Source organism: Sorex araneus, chromosome 10 (genome assembly GCF_027595985.1).
Source record: "Sorex araneus isolate mSorAra2 chromosome 10, mSorAra2.pri, whole genome shotgun sequence".
NCBI lineage: Eukaryota > Metazoa > Chordata > Mammalia > Eulipotyphla > Soricidae > Sorex > Sorex araneus.
In genome coordinates this window covers 14397037-14415283 of record NC_073311.1, presented here as the reverse complement: position 1 = coordinate 14415283, position 18247 = coordinate 14397037, and the positions used below count along the sequence as shown (strand labels likewise).

Genomic DNA, 18247 nt, shown 5'->3' with positions numbered 1-18247 from the left:
CCAAAATTTCTACCTTATCTCGGCCCAGTTAGGTGCTTACTTTGTCACTTCAGACTGGTGTTTTGCCTTTCAGCAGGGCTTTGTGGGGTTTTTGTTTGGTTTTGTTTTCTAGAGCACTAAATGTGATGGGGGGGGGGTGGAGGACATGGGCCAGGTTTCAGTTTTAGTATAGGATTTCTACTTACGTGGCTGAAAGCCAGGCTGTGTTTAAAGTGTGATTTGCTGTGATGTCAGCGGCTAAAATTTCCTCCTTTTTAATTTTTGTTGGGGTGGTGGGGGCGGAGGGGTTTGGTTTTTGGACCACACTCAGTGTTAACTCTGCTTCTAAGCTCAGGAATTAACTCCTGGTAAGCTCGGGGGACTATCTGTGATGCTGGGGAATCAAACCCAGGTGGGCCACAAACACCCAACCGCCCTATTACCCCCAGCCCCTGAGCTCTTGGTTTTTTTCTCCCTTGTCTAGAGTGGAATTTAAGAATAGGGTTGAGAATTGCAGTTTCCTGGAACTACAGTCCACTTGGGCTGGAGCGATAGCACAGCGGTAGGGCGTTTGCCTTTCACGTGCTCAACCTGTGTTCGATTCCTCTGCCCCTCTCGGAGAGCCCGGCAAGCTACCGAGAGTATCCCGTCCGCACGCACGGCAAAGCCTGGCAAGCTACCCGTGGCACATTCGCTATGCCAAAAACAGTAACAAGTCTCACAATGGAGACGTTACTGGTGCCTGCTGGAGCAAATTGATGGAACCCAGTGCTACAGTGCTACAGTCCCCTTGTTTTGCGGGAGCCCTTTGGAGTGGTGCCCAAGGCATGGGAGGAGTGATCCTTAATCCTATAATTAATTCTTAGGGTTTCAGTCAGTTTGAGCTGCGAATTTCCTTTTCCTTGTGGCACAGCACGCACGGCAGAGCCTGGCAAGCTACCTGTGGCATATTGGATATGCCAAAACAGTAACAGTAAGTCTCACAGTGAGAGACGTTACTGGTGCCCGCTTGAACAAATCGATGAGCAACGGGATGACAGTGACAGCGACAGTGGCAGTCTCGACAAGGCTAGAGAGGAGTGTCTTCTGTCCCTCGGGTGTGTGAAGCTTTGGCAAAACCCCAGTTAGACTGATAAAATAGTTTTTGTGATGGGGCGGCCTTATTAGAAACAGACAGTTCTGGGCATTATTTTCTTTCTCTTTTCTTTTTTTTGGGGGGGGTTGTGGGGATGGAGTGGGGTGCTGAGCACATCTATTCTCTCCTTCTGAGAAGAACTCTGTGGTTAGATCTTTTTTTTTTAATTGAATCACCATGAGATACACAGTCACAAAATTGTTCATGATTGTGTTTCTGGCATACAATGTTCAAACACCCACCCTCTCACCCGTGTACATTTCCCACTACCAATGTTTACCTCCCACTGATGCACTCACCAATGCAGTCCCCGCCCCAGCAGCCTGCCTCTCCCTCTAACCAGCCAGCCCACACTCTCTCTTTTTTTCCTTTGGGGCATTATGGTTGGCAGTACAGGTACCAACAAGTTGTCACATATATTCTTTTGGCCTCTTTCAGCACCCAGTTCTTGTCCAGAATGATCGTTTCCAACTATTATGGTCGTGATGACCCCTTCTCTATGGCCACATCCTTGAATGCCAATATTTCCTGGGACATAGGCATTACACACTTTTTCTCCTTTTCCTCCTTTCCAGGCTTCTCCCTCAGGGGATATCTGAGAAGTCAATCCTGGTACAAAAGCAGAGAGGCCAGGAGTAGGGGACTTGCTTCAAGGAGTGTTTAACTATAAAGTTACACAGAGGAACCATCACATCTGTAAAGTGTCATTTTGCCTCTGGATCTCCCCAGGCTCAGAATGAGTGGGTGAAGGGGTTTGAATACATGTGGTGGTCCCTGACCTTGGCTATGCTGGACTGTGGACATGAATAGATACCACAAAAATAAGTTAGAACTAGAAAAACCAAGTGTGACAACTCTTGATCACTTTCCTGTCTCAAGCCTTGAGTTGTGATGATCTTTCTTTTATTATTACAGGCTTTTGTTTCTCATGAAGTTTAACCTTGAGGGGGCTCACTCTTCTTTGGATATTCCCAGTTAGTCTGATCAGTCCTGCTTCACTATACCCAAAGGGGTTGTGCCTTTGTGCCTTTGGGCTTCCTTAGGATGAGTGACAGGCAACTTCTTTAAATGACAGCTTAGTTTCATTACTTCCAAAAAAAAATCATTGCCAAAATCTTTCCTACAACTACCTACCTGCTAACAGAAGGAAAGGAAAAAGAAGAAAGGAAGGAAGGAAGAAGATAAATTGATTATCTAATCATCTAATTTAGGAAAACTAGAAAAAGAAAAAAACTAAATCAAAAGCAAGTTAAAGCAGAAGAAATGTAATCCTAAAAGCAAAATAGAACTCAGTAGTAGCACACAGGCTTTGCATGTTTGGGGCCCTGGATTCAGTTCTCAGCATCACAAGAAAATCAAGATAGCATTAGTGCTTGCTTTGGCAGCACATATACTAAGATTTAGAGAAGTATGATTCAGAGAAGTTTAGCATTCCCCCTGTGCAACGAGGACATGCAAATTTATGAAGCATTCCATAGCTGTAAGAATCTATGGCAGGGCTGGAGCAATAGCACAGTGGGTAGGGTGTTTGTCTTGCACGCGGCTGACCTGGGTTTAATTCCCAGCATCCCACATGCTCCCCTGAGCACTGCCAGGAGTAATTCCTGAGTGCAGAGCCAGGAGTAATTCCTGTGCATCTCCAGGTGTGACTCCCCCCCGAAAAAAAAGAAACTATAGTATGGGTACACAATGGAGCACTACATAGAGGCTAGAAAAAATGAAGTCGTGAAATTTTCTTGGACATGGATGGACATGAAGTGTATCATGCTAAGTGAAATGAGTCAGAGTGAGAGAGATAAACATAGAATGATTGCACTCATCTGATGATCTGAGAGATATAAAAAGAAACAGAGTGGGAGAATAATACCCAAAGACAACAGAAACAAGGGACAGGAGGACTGGTCCATGGTAGGGAACTCGCCAGAAAGGGGGAGGGGGAGTGCAGGTTGGACAGAGAAGGGACCACAGTGATAGTTGGAAATGATCACTTGGGATAAGAACTGAATGCTAAAAGGTGGTAAAGTGATGTGCGTGATAAATCTTCAGTAAAAGTATTGCAAACCAAAGTGCCTAAAAGTAAATTAAGAGAGAGAGAGAGAGAGAGAGAGAGAGAGGGAGAGAGAGAGAGAGGGAGAGAGAGGGAGAGAGAGAGGGAGACGTATCTACCACAGAGGCAGGCTGTAGGGTGGGGATGTGGGGATGGAGCAGAAGGGCACAAAAACTTTGTAATTGTATATATCAGAGAGATTCAATTAACAACAACAACAACAACAACAGAACACCAAGAAGCAGCAAGTCAGACATAAAAGACATAAAACAGAAAAATGGACAATGGAAGGAATTTAAAAGCCAAAGTTCATCCTTTGAAAAAAGTAAAGAGGAAAAAAAATCCCGTAGATTAAAATAGGGCTGGAGCGATAGCACAGCAGGTAGGGCATTTACCTTGCATGCAGCCGACCGGGGTTCAATTCCTCCATCCGACTCGGAAAGCCCGGCAAGCTACTGAGAGTATACCGCCCACACAGCAGAGCCTGGCAAGCTACCCGTGGTGCATTCGATATGCCGAAAACAGTAACAAGTCTCACAATAGAGACATTACTGATGTCCGCTCGAGCAAATCGATGAACAACGGGATGACTTTGCTACAGTGCTAGGTTAAAATAAATAAATAAATAGATAGATAAATAAATAAATAAATAAAATGACAGGCGGAGGCTATAGCTCAATGGTTCTTGATTGTATGAGGCTCTGGATTTGACCCCCAGCACCAAAAATAAAAGACAGAAAGAAAAAGAGAAAAAAAGATACAGTTTGCTGAGATCCAAAAGAAAAAGAGATTCCATCACTGCTAATCTCATGGACATGAAAAGGATGATTTAAAAATATAAACAATCTTCTTCCTATTAATTTTATGACTTGGAATGAACTGAGTCTTTGAAAGACACAATTTATGAAAAATCACATAAGGAGTGAAAATAACTTCTCATATGACGTGAGGGAAGTAGAGCAAGGGGCCAGTGTAGACGACCACATTGGTCATTTAAAATCACACTTGCTTGGAATCTATCCAGTCAGATAACAGAAACGCCTAAGGCGGGGGATAAGTAGGATCTTAGTGCAGGATATTGGGTAGGTCACGCTCCCTCTCACACGCCTAAGGGCAAAAAAAAGAGCAACTGGGCAGTGAGCACCAGCAGACAGAAGCAGCGGACCTCAGACCAGACAGGCAGTGTGAGCAGACAGTGCAGTAAGACCTCAGCACAGACCATAGAGATGGCAAAACAGGGAGGGCCAAGAAAGAGAGTAGAGGCTAGCAGTAGTTGCAATCCAGGTTGCCATCCTTGAGGTGGAAGTGACCTGTTTAAGCTGTACAATGAAGAGCTCTCAATTGTGAGAGTGGTATCACCAAAGTCTGTACACAAGTCGATGCAATCCACCAGACCCAGGTGGCATCCTCTATAACAAGGCTATTTACCAAGGAAATTAAAATTAGGCCCAGAGAGCTAGAACAGGGGATAATGCCCCTGCCTTGCATGCAGTCCACTGTGGTTCAGTTCCTGGCACTGCATATGGTTCCCTGAGCACCACCAGGAGTGGATCCTGAGCATAACCAGTCGTGACTGTGAGCTCAGAACCAGGGGTACCCCACCTAAGTATTTTTTTTCACAAAAATTAAATTAATAATGAACAACCTTTTAATGCAGAGAGTACTGGGTTTGCTGGTGAGGTGGTTTTCGTATGGGTCCTACTAATTTCGGAGATCTCCCTAAGCAGCACTGGGATGGTGTTGGTGGTTTCTGGCACTGTTGGGTTGGAGCAACGTTGTGTCATTGGGTTCCTTGACCACTGCTTGGAAGAAGATCTCCCTGAGCCCCCACGAAAAGGGGAAAGATTTTTTTTTCAGTTTAAAGTTAAAGGAGGGCTGGAGGGATAATACAGGGTTTAAGGAGTTTGCCTTGCAAGTAACTGACGGCGGTTCAATTGTTGGCACCACATATATCCCCGTGAGACCTGACCTCAGAGTCAAAAAGTAAGCCCTGAGCACGGCTGGATCTGGCCCCAAAACAAAAACAAACAGACAAACAAAAAAGTGTGTGTGCGAGGGCTGGGAAGGAGAAATAGCAGGGACTAATATTCTGACCCCCTCTGAGGCAAGCAATACCCTAACACCAGCCAGTGAAAGATATTATATGAAATAAAGTGAGTATCTCTCATGAACTTTGTTCAGTGGGTCAGGAATTCAGGAGTAGCTTAATTTGGTGGCTCAGTCTTGGAGTCCTGATGGTTGCATTACAGAATTTGTCCAGGATAATGGCGTAACAAGGGTTGCAGGAGCTACAACCAGCTACAACATGCTGGTTGTTGGCAAATAACCCCATTTTTCTCCCCCTTGAGGACCTCTCCACTGGTTGCTGAAATGTTTTCATGAAAAATGGTAGTTGGCTTTATCCAGAATATATGAGCCAAGAGAAGCGAGGTGAAAACTATAATGGCCTTTCTAGCCTCAAAATATATAAACCATTATTTCCTCGATATTCTTTCTTTTGGTAACACGATTCAGAACTATTAAAAATGTTAGAGGTCTAAATCAGGTCATTTACAACATGATGCAGTAAGAAATTACTCTTAGGGACTGGAGTGATAGTATAGCAAGTAGGCACTTGCCTTGCATGCAGCAGACCCGGGTTCAACCCCCAGCATCTCATATAATCCCCTGAGCACCACCTGAGTGATTCCTGAGTGATTCCTTTGAGCATCGCTGAGTGTGACCCAAACACTTTTTTAAAATTACTTTTAATGCAACCATATAGACTAAATTCACTGTCACTGTCATCCCATTGCTCATCAATTTGTTCGAGCGGGCACCAGTAATGTCTCTCATTGAGAGACTTATTGTTACTGTTTTTGGCATATCCAATATGCACGGGTAGCTTGCCAGGCTCTGCCGCAAGGGCTTGATACTCTCGGTAGCTTGCCGGGCTCTCCGAGAGGGGAGGAGGAATCAAACTCGGGTCGGCCTCGTGAAAGGCAAACGCCCAACCACTGTGCTACCGCTCCAGCCCCTATAGATTAAATTATAATATAATAATTTGTTTGGGGGCTATACATTGCAGTGCTCAGGGATTACTCCTAGTTTGATTTGGGGGTTGCTCCAGATAGAAATTTTAGAAAAAATATAATAAGAGAATACATTGTATACTTTCATTTGCATAGCATGCTAAGACAGGTAAAGCTAATCTTTGAGTAGGAGGCTACAGAGATAGAATGAAATTAAGCATTTGTCTTGTGGTGGTCAACCCTGGCACAATATATAGTCTCTGGAACATTGCCAGCTGGGACCCTGAACACAGAATTAGAAGTAAATCCAAGTCCTGAGCCAGATATGAGCCCCAAACAAACAGTCATAAAAAAATGGAACAGGGGCTGGAACAATAGCACAGCAGGTAGGGCATTTGCCCTGCATACAGCCGATCCAGGTTCGGTTCCCAGCATCCCATATGGTTTCCTGAGCACCACCAGGAGTAATTCCTGAGTGCAGAGCCAGGAGTAATCCCTGTGCATTGCCAGGTGTGACCCCAAAAAAGCAAAAAAAAAAAAAAAAGGAACATATTGTCTGTTTAAGTGATGTGCTAGAACAGGTAAAACTGGTCTATGAATCAGACAGGAAAAATTTTTTTTGGGTTATGGGGCATGCTCTGAGCTGCTCAAGGCTTACTCCAGGCTCTGTGCTTAGGGAAACTTTTGGTCGGGCTCAGGGGACCAGATTGAGTGTTGGGATAGAACCTGGGCCAGCCACAAGCAAGGGAAACATCCTCTCTGCTGTACTATTGCTCTGGCCCCAGAAATATTCTCATCTTGAGAGAGGTGTCATATCAATTTGTGAGAGTTGTGCGATTTCATTTCATTGGTTTTGGATTTGGTTTTGGTTTATGGGGGGCACACCTGAAGTGCTTGGGAGTTTTTCTGGGTGGTGCCAGAGACCTAATTTGACCCTCCCACCTACAAAGCACATTCTCTTGCCCTTTGAATTCATTTCCCTTGCCCCACCAAAGCTGTACAATTTACAATATTTGTAAATATTTATAGTATTGGAATGTAGGCTAACTTACCTACAAAAATAGAACCATAAAAATAAAATAATTTAGTAAGGGACTGGAGAAATAGTTCAACTGGTTGTGGGAGGTCTGGGTTCAATCCTTGGCACCACATGGTATCTTGAGCACTGTAGGGAGCAACTCCTGAGCATAGAGCCAGGAATAGCCCCCAAGAACCACTGCATATGACCACAAAATCAAATTTATAATGATAATGATGATGATAATCAAGTGGAGATCATGGATGTTGGTAGTATAGAATAAATAGCAATGTCAGAACATCAGTCATTGTTGAATCTGAATTACCCATGTCCTTATGTAATTATTTACTTGGTATGTGTTTGACTATTTCCAAGTAAAAGGTTAAATGATGAAACCAAACTTTTGTGAAAAAGCATCCGATTGCTTTCTTTGCAAGTTTGTCTTTTCTTCCTTTACAGTTCTAACTATAAGCACGTTCATATCCTTTGAAGGCTTCATTATGAGATAAGCTCCACATAAACATCTGGTAGAGGAAAGTGGACAGTGAGAAAATCATCCCAGTCACATTTTTCTGGTTTGGTTTTATTGTTCAGTTTCAGGGTCACTTCCGATGCTGCTAGGAGGCTTCTCCCAGCTTAGTTGCTCAGACATTGTCCTGACAGTGCTCAGGGGCCCATGGCTCCATGTGTAAAACATACACTCTAGCCCACTGAGCTCTGTCACAGTTCCCTAGGCAGAGAAGACATGGAGAGGTGCTCAGGGATTACTCCTGGCTCTGTGCTCTGGGACCATTCGTGGTGGGACTCAGGAACCATATCGGGTGCTAGGACAGAATCTGGGCCAGCAGCATGTGTGCACTCTCCTTGCGGTACTATCTCTCCAGGTCACTAGGCGTTTTGCTGAGAGGCTGTGTAAAACTATTTTATTTACAAAATAAAATAAAACTGAAAAAATGACACCAAACTGAATTCAACATTTTATTCACATCTTCAACAACAAAAGGAGTTCTAGCACATAGAACTGAATAATAATACTAGTATCAATGTCAGCTGTTGTGCACGAGAGTCATGAATTACACCAGAATGCATATTGGCTGCCTAAGTAAAATTTCATTGCTAAACGTGAAATAGGCACAAGAATAGTTAAGTTTCTGAGAACACTGGGTTCAACAGGATGAAAAAAATGGATATCCTCTGCCCACACCCCCCTGACTCAGCAGTCACACCCATAAACTGCCTCTGGCTGGCGCCAGATAATCTCATCACCGGCCACCAACCAGATCGCATGTCTGTCCATCTCTCCCAGAGGGAGCATAGCATGACTGCTTGCCATAACCATGCCACCAGACCCCGCACCTGCTGTTTTACTCGGGGCGCCCCAAAGGGGGGATGGGTGAGACCCCTCCCTGCCCCAAAAGACCCAACCCTGGCAGCTGAAAGCCTCCATAACCCAGTTGCCACCATGCCCATGGCCACTCTCCATATGTTCAGGCCGAGCATCACCCAAGAGTGAATCTATTTCTGGACTGCACAATACTTCAATCCACATACCCTACTCATATTCCAAGAGTACCGTACTACATTTGATAGGGTTCAAAGCAGGAGGCAACCAATCTTAGAGGGAAATATATATATTTTACATATATATGTATATACATACATACATCACACACACACACATATAAAGCACACAAGGCTCAACCTTTAACAACATGTAAGTGATCTCTTATATAAGGGCTTAATAGCCCCTGGGTGAAATACAACAACCTCCACATTCTTTCCTCTAAGGATACTTTTTTGGTAGCATTTTCAGTAGTTTTTCATAACAAACAATACAAAATATATTATTTTGGTTCTGCTTTGGGGCAGGGGGTTGGGGTTTGGGATGGAAACATCTGAAATATGGTGGTGGAAGGTATAATAGTGGTGGGATTGGTGTTTGAATATTAAATGTAATAAAATGTTGTGAAATACTTTATAAAATAAAAAGATTTTAAAAAATAGTCAAGGGGCTGGAGTGATAGCACAGCGGGTAGGGCATTTGCCTTGTATGCAGCCAACCCAGGTTCAAATCCCAGCATCCCATATGGTCCCCTGAGCACTGCCAGGAGTAATTCCTGAGTGCAGAGCCAGGAGTGACCCCTGTGCATAGCTGGATGTGACTCAAAAAGAAAAAAAATGAAAAAAAATAGTCAAGTTCAAATACAGAGATAGAAATCTTTTGGAACCCCATATGTTTATGCTTGAAATATGTGACCTTTCTTCCACTTTGGCCTAAAGCTTTTGTTTCACAAAATCCAACAGGGAAATACTGAAGAAACCAGTACTATTATAATATTAAGTTATAGAGAGTTATATTAAGTTGTAGAAAGCTACAAGTACTATTGTAATATTGTTATAGAAAGTTATATGAATTTAGAGAAAGCCACAAAGTTATAACTAAGATGAAGGGGAAAGTCAAAACATTAAAATTGTAAAACTTGCCTGATAATTTTTGCAACCAGTCCTACACTAGGAATTGGGTAATACAAAGAGGTATTTCAAATAGATTATTTTAGGTTGCTCTAACATGTCCTTTTAAGCTGAGTACTGCTAAGATAGTACACATGTATATTTCTTTATAATAGCTCACAACTACCTGCAAAGCTCTCTTTCAAGTGGGCTTGTAAATTAAAGGAACTGAAAAGTGGAAAAGTAACATATCACAGAAATATCACACAGTGAGGCCCTGGGTTTTCGACTCAGGTTCAAATCTTGATATACCATATGGTCCTGAGCACTGCTGGGAGTGTTTCCCCTGAAAAAAAAAAAGAGAGAGAGAACTTTTGGAGCTGAGAGCGTTGCTCTGTGGTGAGCTCACACCTTGCATGTGTGAGACCCTGGGTCAATCCCTGGCACCCACACATAGACTATGAGGTCGTCCTTTCATTTTTTTAATCGAATCACTGTGAGATACACAGTCACAAAGTGGTTCACGAATGAATTTCAGGAAAACAGTGTTCAAGTATCCATCCCTTCACCGGTGTCCACTTCCCTCCGCCAATGCTCCCAGTTCCCCTCTTGCCCCCAGTCTGCCTCCATGGCAGGCATTTTTCTTGTACCTTTTCTCCTTTCAAGCACTGTGTGTGGTGGTCCTTCTGAATGACTTTTCCCCCCTAAAATAATCAGATACTACTTTAAAAATAAAATATTAAGGAACCAAGGACAGTGCCACTGGCTTTGCAATGGACCAGCAGTCACACATATACTATGTTAAAGCTACAGCAGTTAATATCTTTCCACAGAGCGATCAGGCAATGCTCTTTGTGGCCTTTGACTCAATAATTCCACAAAGCAATCACAGGATTCCACAAAACTATTATCATAGTGCTGCTTGCTATTTTTCTGTCATTTTTGTGCTAGGATCAGGATCAAACCTGGGAATGATAGATTTAAGCATGTGCTCTACCACTGAGTTACATACGAGTCATCACAATGTTATTTTATTGACACTATTTTTTTTCTTTTTGGGTCACACCTAGTGATACACAGGTGTTACTCCTGGCTCTGCACTCAGGAATTACTCTTGGCAGTGCTCAGGGAACCATATGGGATGCTGGGATTCGAACTCGGGTTGGCCATGTGCAAGGCAAATGTCTTACCGGCTGTGCCCCTATTCACACGTTTTGGAAAAAGTAAACCTCTCATACAAATTATAACATTAATTAAGCTGAAGTGTAGTGCTCTCTAAATTGGAATAGGACCAAGCTATTCAAAATCTACTCAAAAAAATTTGGGGGTGTCACACCCAGCATTGCCCAGGGGTTACTCCTGGCTCTGCACTCAGGAATTACTCCTGGCAGTACTTGGGGGACCATATGGGATGCTGGGAATCAAACCCGGGTTGGCCACGTGCAAGGCAAACGCCCTACCCGCTGTGCTATCATGCCAGCCCCTCAAAAAATTTTTTTAATGTAAAGAGAAAATGCCTTCATCATAGTATTAAGAATAAAAGGGGTTAATCTGTAAACGCAGTGTGAGCCAAGCATGTGAAAATAAAAATCACTACATGGGCTGAAGTGGAATTACAGAGGGTAGGACCCTTGACTTGCATGTGTGAGGATGAGGAGTGATCCCTGAGAACAGAGCCAGGGTAAGCCTTGAGCATCACTAGGTGTGGCCCCCAAACAAAACAAAATCACACTACCATTCAGATGAAAGATGAAATAAATATGCAAGTTAAGGAGTTTGGGGCTGGAGAGATAGTAAACTGTGTAAGGTGCTGGCTTTGCATGAGGCTGACCCATGTTCAGTTCCCAGCACCCCAGATGGGATCTAGAGCCTCTCCTGAACACGAGGATGGCCCCAAACAAAACAGAAAAGTTAAGGAGTTTGCCTTGCAAGCAGCTGCTCCCGGTTCAATCTCTGGCACGTCATCTGGTGCCCCCCAGCATCACCAGGAGTGACCCTTGAGCATAGAGCCAGATGTAACCCAAACATCTCCCCTTCAAAAGAAAGAAAGAAAGAAAGAAAGAAAGAAAGAAAGAAAGAAAGAAAGAAAGAAAGAAAGAAAAGAAAGAAAAGAAGAGCACACTGAAAAAAAGGGGAAAGTAACAGAGAAGACAACTAAACTCAGTAAACAAAACAATAACACATGGCTCAACTAGGACAACTTCTGGCTCTGCACTCAAGGATCACATTTTTTTTTAATGTATAACTGTGAGGTACAGTTTCAGACTTACAAACTTTCGTGCTTATGTTTCAGTTATCAATGATTCAGTACCTCCACCAGTGTCCATTCACCACCAGTGTTCCCAGTATTCCTCTCCCCACCTGCACGCCATTTCCCCCACCCCCACCTCTGCGGCTGGTGCATTCCTTTTACTCTCTCTCTCCTTTGGGGTGTTATGGTTTGCAATACAGGTATTAAGTGGCCATCATGTATGGTCTACAGTCTACTTTCAGCATGCATCTCCCATCCCGAGCAAGCTCTCCATCACTCTTTTTTTTTTTTTCTTTTTGGGTCACACCCAGCGATGCTCAGAAATTACTCCTGGCTTTGCACTCAGGAATTACTCCTGGCAGTGCTCAGGGGACCATATGGGGGGTTTGAACCCAGGTTGGCCATGTGCAAGGCAAACGTCCTACCTGCTGTGCTACGATGCTCAAAGGACTGTGCGGGGTGCAGGGGATCAAACCTGGGTCAATTATGGGCCTGACCTCCTGTACTATCTTTCTCATCTCTTTTTTCCCCTTTCCTCTCTTTCCTTTTTTTTCTTTCCCTTTTTCTTTCTTTCATTCTTTCTCTCTCCCTCTCCCTTCCTTGATCACATACAAAGCAATCACCCCAACCACTGTACTATCTCTCTAGTGGGTTTTTGTCCTTTGTGAAGGCGTTAGGAACAGTTGCTAAAATATCAGAACAGCTACCATTTCCCCCAGCCTGTGGGGCTAGTTTCCAAGCTGTGGGGCAGACCTCCTAGTTCTTATCTCTACTACTCTTGGGTGTTAGTCTCCCATTCTGTTACTTTATATTCCACAGATGAGTGAGGTCTTTCTAAGAAGGGAACACCATGTAGAGGATGTTGGGAGGACCCATTTGGGTTGAAAGATGCATGCCAAAAGTAGACTATAGATCAAACATGATGGCCACTCAATACCTCTATTGCAAACTACAACACACAAAAGGAGAGAGAACAAAAGGGAATGTCCTACCACAGAGGCAGGGTGGGGTGGTGGGAGTTGGGGTGAGGGTGATGGGAGGGATACTGGGATCACTGGTGGAGGAGAATGGGCATTGGTGGAGGGATGTAAACGATCACTCTATGACTGAAATGCAAACATGAAAGTTCATAAGTTTGTAACTGTACCTCATGGTGATTCACTAATAAAAAAATTTTAAAAATAAATAAAATATCAGAACAGTATGTGCACTGTGCCTCATAGGCAGCACTCTTTCTACTGAATATAGGGGATAAAGTTTACAGTACCTAACCTCACAGGATTTTCCCCGTGCTAGGCCTTTGCCCAATAATAGAAATGTGACAGCTTATTTCTGAGCCAGAGTACTACTTTATATACAGCAGCTAGAAATGAGATAGGGATGTGAGCACTTTAGCTAAGGCTAAATAAGCTTCATGAGAAAGGTTAAGAATACAAAGACCTAGGGCTGGAGAGACAGTACAGCAGGTAGGGCATTTGCATTGCACACCGCCAACCTGGGTTAGATATCCCAGCATGCCATACAGTCCGTAGAACACCACCTGGAGTAATTCCTGAGTACAGAGATAGGAGAAAGCCCTGAGCATCACCAGGTATCAACTTTCCCCCTCCTTAACCCCCCCAACAACAACATCAACATCAACATCAACATCAACAACAAAGAATAGACACAAAGAATAGAAAGACCTGTTCCAGTGAACTATTCTTTATTTGATGCCATTTTTTTTTCTTTTTGGCTTTTCAGGTCACACCCTGTGATGTTCAGGGGTTACTCTTGGCTCTGCACTCAGGAATCACTCCTGGCAGTGCTCAAGGGACCAGATGGGATGCCAGGGATCAAACCCAAGGTCGACCACGTGCAAGGCAAACACCCTTCCCGCTGGACTATTGCTCCGGCCCCAGTTTGATGCAACTTTCAACCCTACTCCTCCAAGCCTGCAGGTCTCCTTCTGGAGTTTACAGGAGACATATGTACCTTGCTCTTCTCTACCGTGTGGCACAGTAAGAGATGGTATCAACATCTTCAGCATGCCTCGGGAGACCACACATATTATACCATTACAATGAGCCCTTTCGGTGAAGTTTTGGTTTTTTTAATTCCCCTCCCCCTTCCTGTTGTAATGAGCGGGGATCACACACACACACACACACACATACACACAACTGCTTGCAGTGCTCACACATTTAGCTGAGTACTGGTGAGGGTTCCTACTCACTAAGTTGTGATATTGACCCACACAATCAGGCTCTAGTGCTCACCAGATGATGCTCAGTACCCACACCTATGTCTTCCTGCAGTCACACTCCTAGTCACAGTGCTCCCATTTCTTTTGAGCAGAGGGGCTCCCTGAGAGCGACACCCTTGCCACTTGCTGTGCTCACACACACTTGGCTGGGGTGAGGCTGGGTACTGCTTGTTGTGAAGGACAACCCTGACACATGGCACTTCCAGAGGGATCACATGTGCAGATTCGATCTTGTGGACTTGGCCAGAGAAAGAGCTCAGGTGGCTGACTGTGCAGCCTGGAATAATGAGGCCCTCCAGAGTCGGGGAGTAGCCCCAGAGAGCCAGCAGGTGTGGCTGTTGATGGTAACATTACTATCAAATCACATGAATCTCCTTTTTGTTTGGGGGATATACCCAGTGGGCTTGAGACGTACTCTTGGCTCTGTGCTCAGGGATCACTCCTGGTGAAGCTCAGGGATTATATGAAGTGCTGGAGATGGAACCACTGTCGGCTGCATGCAAGTGCCTTCCCTTCTGTTCTATCCCCCCGGCCCCCTACATGAGATTTTTTTAAAAGTCACAATATGTCATCTTTTTTTATACTCAACAAAGCTTGAAAACAGGTTTCTAAATTGGGTGATAAAAATGTCACCTGACCTGACATTACTGAGTATCTCACCCACACAGCAGAGTTGGGCAAGCTACCCGTGATGTATTCGATATGCCAAAAACAGTAACAAGTCTCAAAATGGAGACGTTACTGGTGCCCACTCGAGCAAATCAATGAGCAACGGGATGACAGTGACAGTGACCTGACATGAAGCTCTTTGTACAGTCTCAGTCATCCTGCTGTTCACCAATTTGCTCGAGCGGGCACCAGTAACATCTCCATTGTGAGACTTGTTGTTACTGTTTTTGGCATATCGAATACGTCACAGGTAGTTGTCAGTCAGACTCTGCCATACGGGCAGGATACTCTTGGTAGCTTGCCAGGCTCTCTGAGAGGGACGGAGAATTCAAACCCAGGTCAGCTGCGATTAAACTATTTAAATTTTGCCACAGACATATTAGTGTGATTGAAGAGGGGCGCCACCCTAAATTCTTTGGAGTTTAAGTAGAATATTTTACTTTATTTTTGTTATTTTTTTTTTGCTATGGGCATGTACCCAATGGTGCTCAGAGGTAACTCCGGTCTCTGCACTCCGGAACCATATGGCATGCGAGGATCAAACCCAGATGCAAGCAAGCACCCTACTCACTGCGCTATCTCTCAGGAATGTTGGCGACAGTGTTTTTTAAAACTCCCCACGTGAAACCAGGTAAGTGAGAATCTTTGTGGATAAAGCATAGATACAATTTTTTTTTAAAAGATGTGGAGGTGATTCTGAGGTATTTCAAGGTGTAAAGAAATAACAGACCTATAGAGCTGCTTGTCACTTGTCTTATGAACTGTTTCACGCCTTTTCCTCTCTAAATCAAGACAGTTGTACAGCATTTGAATTCTTTAATTCCTCACTCTGATGAAATCTCAGATTCTAAGAATCCCAAGCGTTATCCCTGATGAAATCTCAAACCTCTTTATCCCTCAGGCCTAATAATTCAATTTCTCCACCTCCCACCCCTCACCCCAATTTCTCCAAGGATGCCTAAAGGGCAGGGAATTCACTTGAGAAATATTTAAAATTCCTTCTGCAAAACAGTTCACACCACATCAAACTCTTTTAGCACACAGGAAAGCATGGTGAAGAACAAAACTGAAAAAGGAGAATTCACATTAGTTTAGATTATAATGTAAATACAATAATTATATTTTATAATGTAAAGTGGAGCACCTTTCAGTGAATTCTAGAATAATAAATTAAAAACTACAATAATTTTCCAGTGAATTTTTAACTATTTGGGATATTAAAAGTAAACAAAGTTCCTGTTAACAAAGTTCTTTCAAATTCCAAAGAAAACCAGAAAAGATTTTAAAAACATTAAATCAGAGATAGTTTATGTTTGAAGATCAACTAAAATGTACAGAAAGGTGCAGAATTTTTAAATACAAAAGAAATCTTTTGTTTTCACATAGAAATAACTTTTTTATGCTTTTCTAATGGCCATATGCAAAAAACACATTTACTTTTTTTAATCACTAGCCCTGAGGAAGGAAGAACAAATGTGGAATAGTCCTCATAGTTCAGGAGGCACCAGACTGCACACTTTTGACACCAGCAAATGCAAAGTCATGGAAAAATCCAGGACACAACAAGGAAGATTTCAAACACACCAATTTAAATCACTTAAAACGGACATAACATTTGGGTGACAGACACAAAAGTATTTCTCTCCACGAACTGAGAACCATTTCTCTTTCGCTTTTCTTGGTGGGGAAAGGGCTGCATGGGTGGAACTCAGGGCCATGAACAGGCGAGCCAGGTGCTCTACTACTTTGTCTATTTCCTTGGCAAGAACCATTTACAAATTTTTCTCACATTTGCCTCTACAACTAACTTCAATAACATTTATATCTATCATGTTGGAACTCTCAGTTCAATATATACCAAAAGAAAGAAAAATTATACAGCTTCATTGCTTAAGAAGTCACATTTAGCAGAGCAAATAAGTTGATCAGTACTCTTACACGTCCAAGAAAGATTATTTCCAAGGAACTGATGGCAGGAAAATTGTGGAATTCCATCACAATGGAAGGTGACAGGAGCTGGCCTTTCCTCTTAGTCATTATCATTCTTCTTGGGATGGAACAAAGAACGGTAAATTTAGCAGGGCTGCTGGAAAGGAAATACAGTTCACTCCCTGGGCCAGAAGCCCCAAGCAGCTGTTGGGAGCAGGAGCGCAATAAGAACAGAGGAAAACAGGTTCACTGCATTGTTGTCGAGAATGGGTTTCCCAGAGATGTGTTTCACCTCCTGGGTCGGGATGTTGACCACCATGCCCGTGCTTTCATCCAAACCTGGAGTGGAAAAGAAGAGAGTGAGATGGGAAATCTGAACAAACTGAAAACAATTAGATTTTCTCCTCCAAAGAGGATCATCTCTGAAAGATTCACAACTACCTATAAAATTAACTTTTGAAGCCCTTCCACGCCAGCCCTCCCACCACTCTGCACCTTCTAAAGAAACAATAAATGACTTTAATGTATTATCCACATAGTGAGAGAGATGGTGAAGCATAAACCATTGTGGTCTCTTGATTCTAAGAGGCCTCTTGAATACATGGCCCTCAGTATGCTGTAGTACCGTGTTCTCTCCTTTGGCGGGGACTACTCCTGGTTTGGGGCTGGCAGTTAGCTCCTGGCACGGGACCTCACTCAATATGATCAGAAGTTTCCTCAGTTCAACTCAGTTTTGAACAAAAACTAGGCTCTTTGATTAAAAAAAAAAAGTGACAGAAACAACTCAAAAAGGTTACATGTTAACATTCCTTCACTGCAACTCTAAGAAGATAGTCAGGATATGGAAACAATACAAATGTCCAACAATGGATACAATGATTTAGAGCTGAGTTACTTGTACACATTGAAAACTACACAGTTACAATACTACAGTTACAAAGTTGCTGCAACTTTGATAGAACTGAAGGGTACCCTATTAAGCAAGGTAAGATAGAGGGAAAAGGATAAATACAGAATCATCTCACTCATTTGTGCTACAGGGAGAAACAAAACAAAGGAATAGACGGTATTAAACAATGACAAACCCTGGCTCCAGATTATAAAACTAAGATTTTCAAGCACTGGGGATAGGAAGAAGTGAACTATAAGTAACCTAAGGACAGAGGGTCTTGGGCACCTTCGGAGTCATGAAGGTGCAGTCACTTTGTACACCAAAACCACACGTTAAGACTATACCCATATTACCTAAGCTATAATAAACACTTAATTATTTTTTTAAATAATTTATTTATTTTTTAATTAGTGAGTCACAGTGAGGGTACAGTTACAGATTCACACATTTTGGTGCTTGTTTTTCTCTCATGCAATCTTCGAGAGCCCATCCCTCCACCAGTGTCCATTCTCCACCACTTATGAACCCAGTATCTCTCCCACTCCCCATCCTATCCACCCCCACCTCACTCCGCCTCTGTGGCAGAGTACTCCAACTTGTTCTCTCTCCTTTTGGGTGTT

The 18247-nt window shown here is 43.2% G+C and overlaps 1 protein-coding gene and 1 pseudogene across 3 annotated transcripts in view; one reads left to right on the top strand and one right to left on the bottom strand.

Moving 5' to 3' along the window:
- The first annotated feature begins 2483 nt into the window (after positions 1-2483).
- LOC129399201 (U6 spliceosomal RNA) lies at positions 2484-2596 on the top strand (annotated as a pseudogene).
- A 5559-nt stretch (positions 2597-8155) lies between these two features.
- TMEM19 (transmembrane protein 19) overlaps positions 8156-18247 on the bottom strand; it is a 40597-nt gene continuing 30505 nt past the window's right edge. For all 3 annotated transcript variants that reach the window (XM_055118017.1, XM_004602675.2, XM_055118015.1), the window contains exon 7: positions 8156-17074. In XM_055118017.1, the coding sequence (XP_054973992.1) occupies positions 16911-17074 (164 nt within the window). In that variant the 3' untranslated portion in view covers positions 8156-16910. The remainder of the gene's footprint in view (positions 17075-18247) is intronic.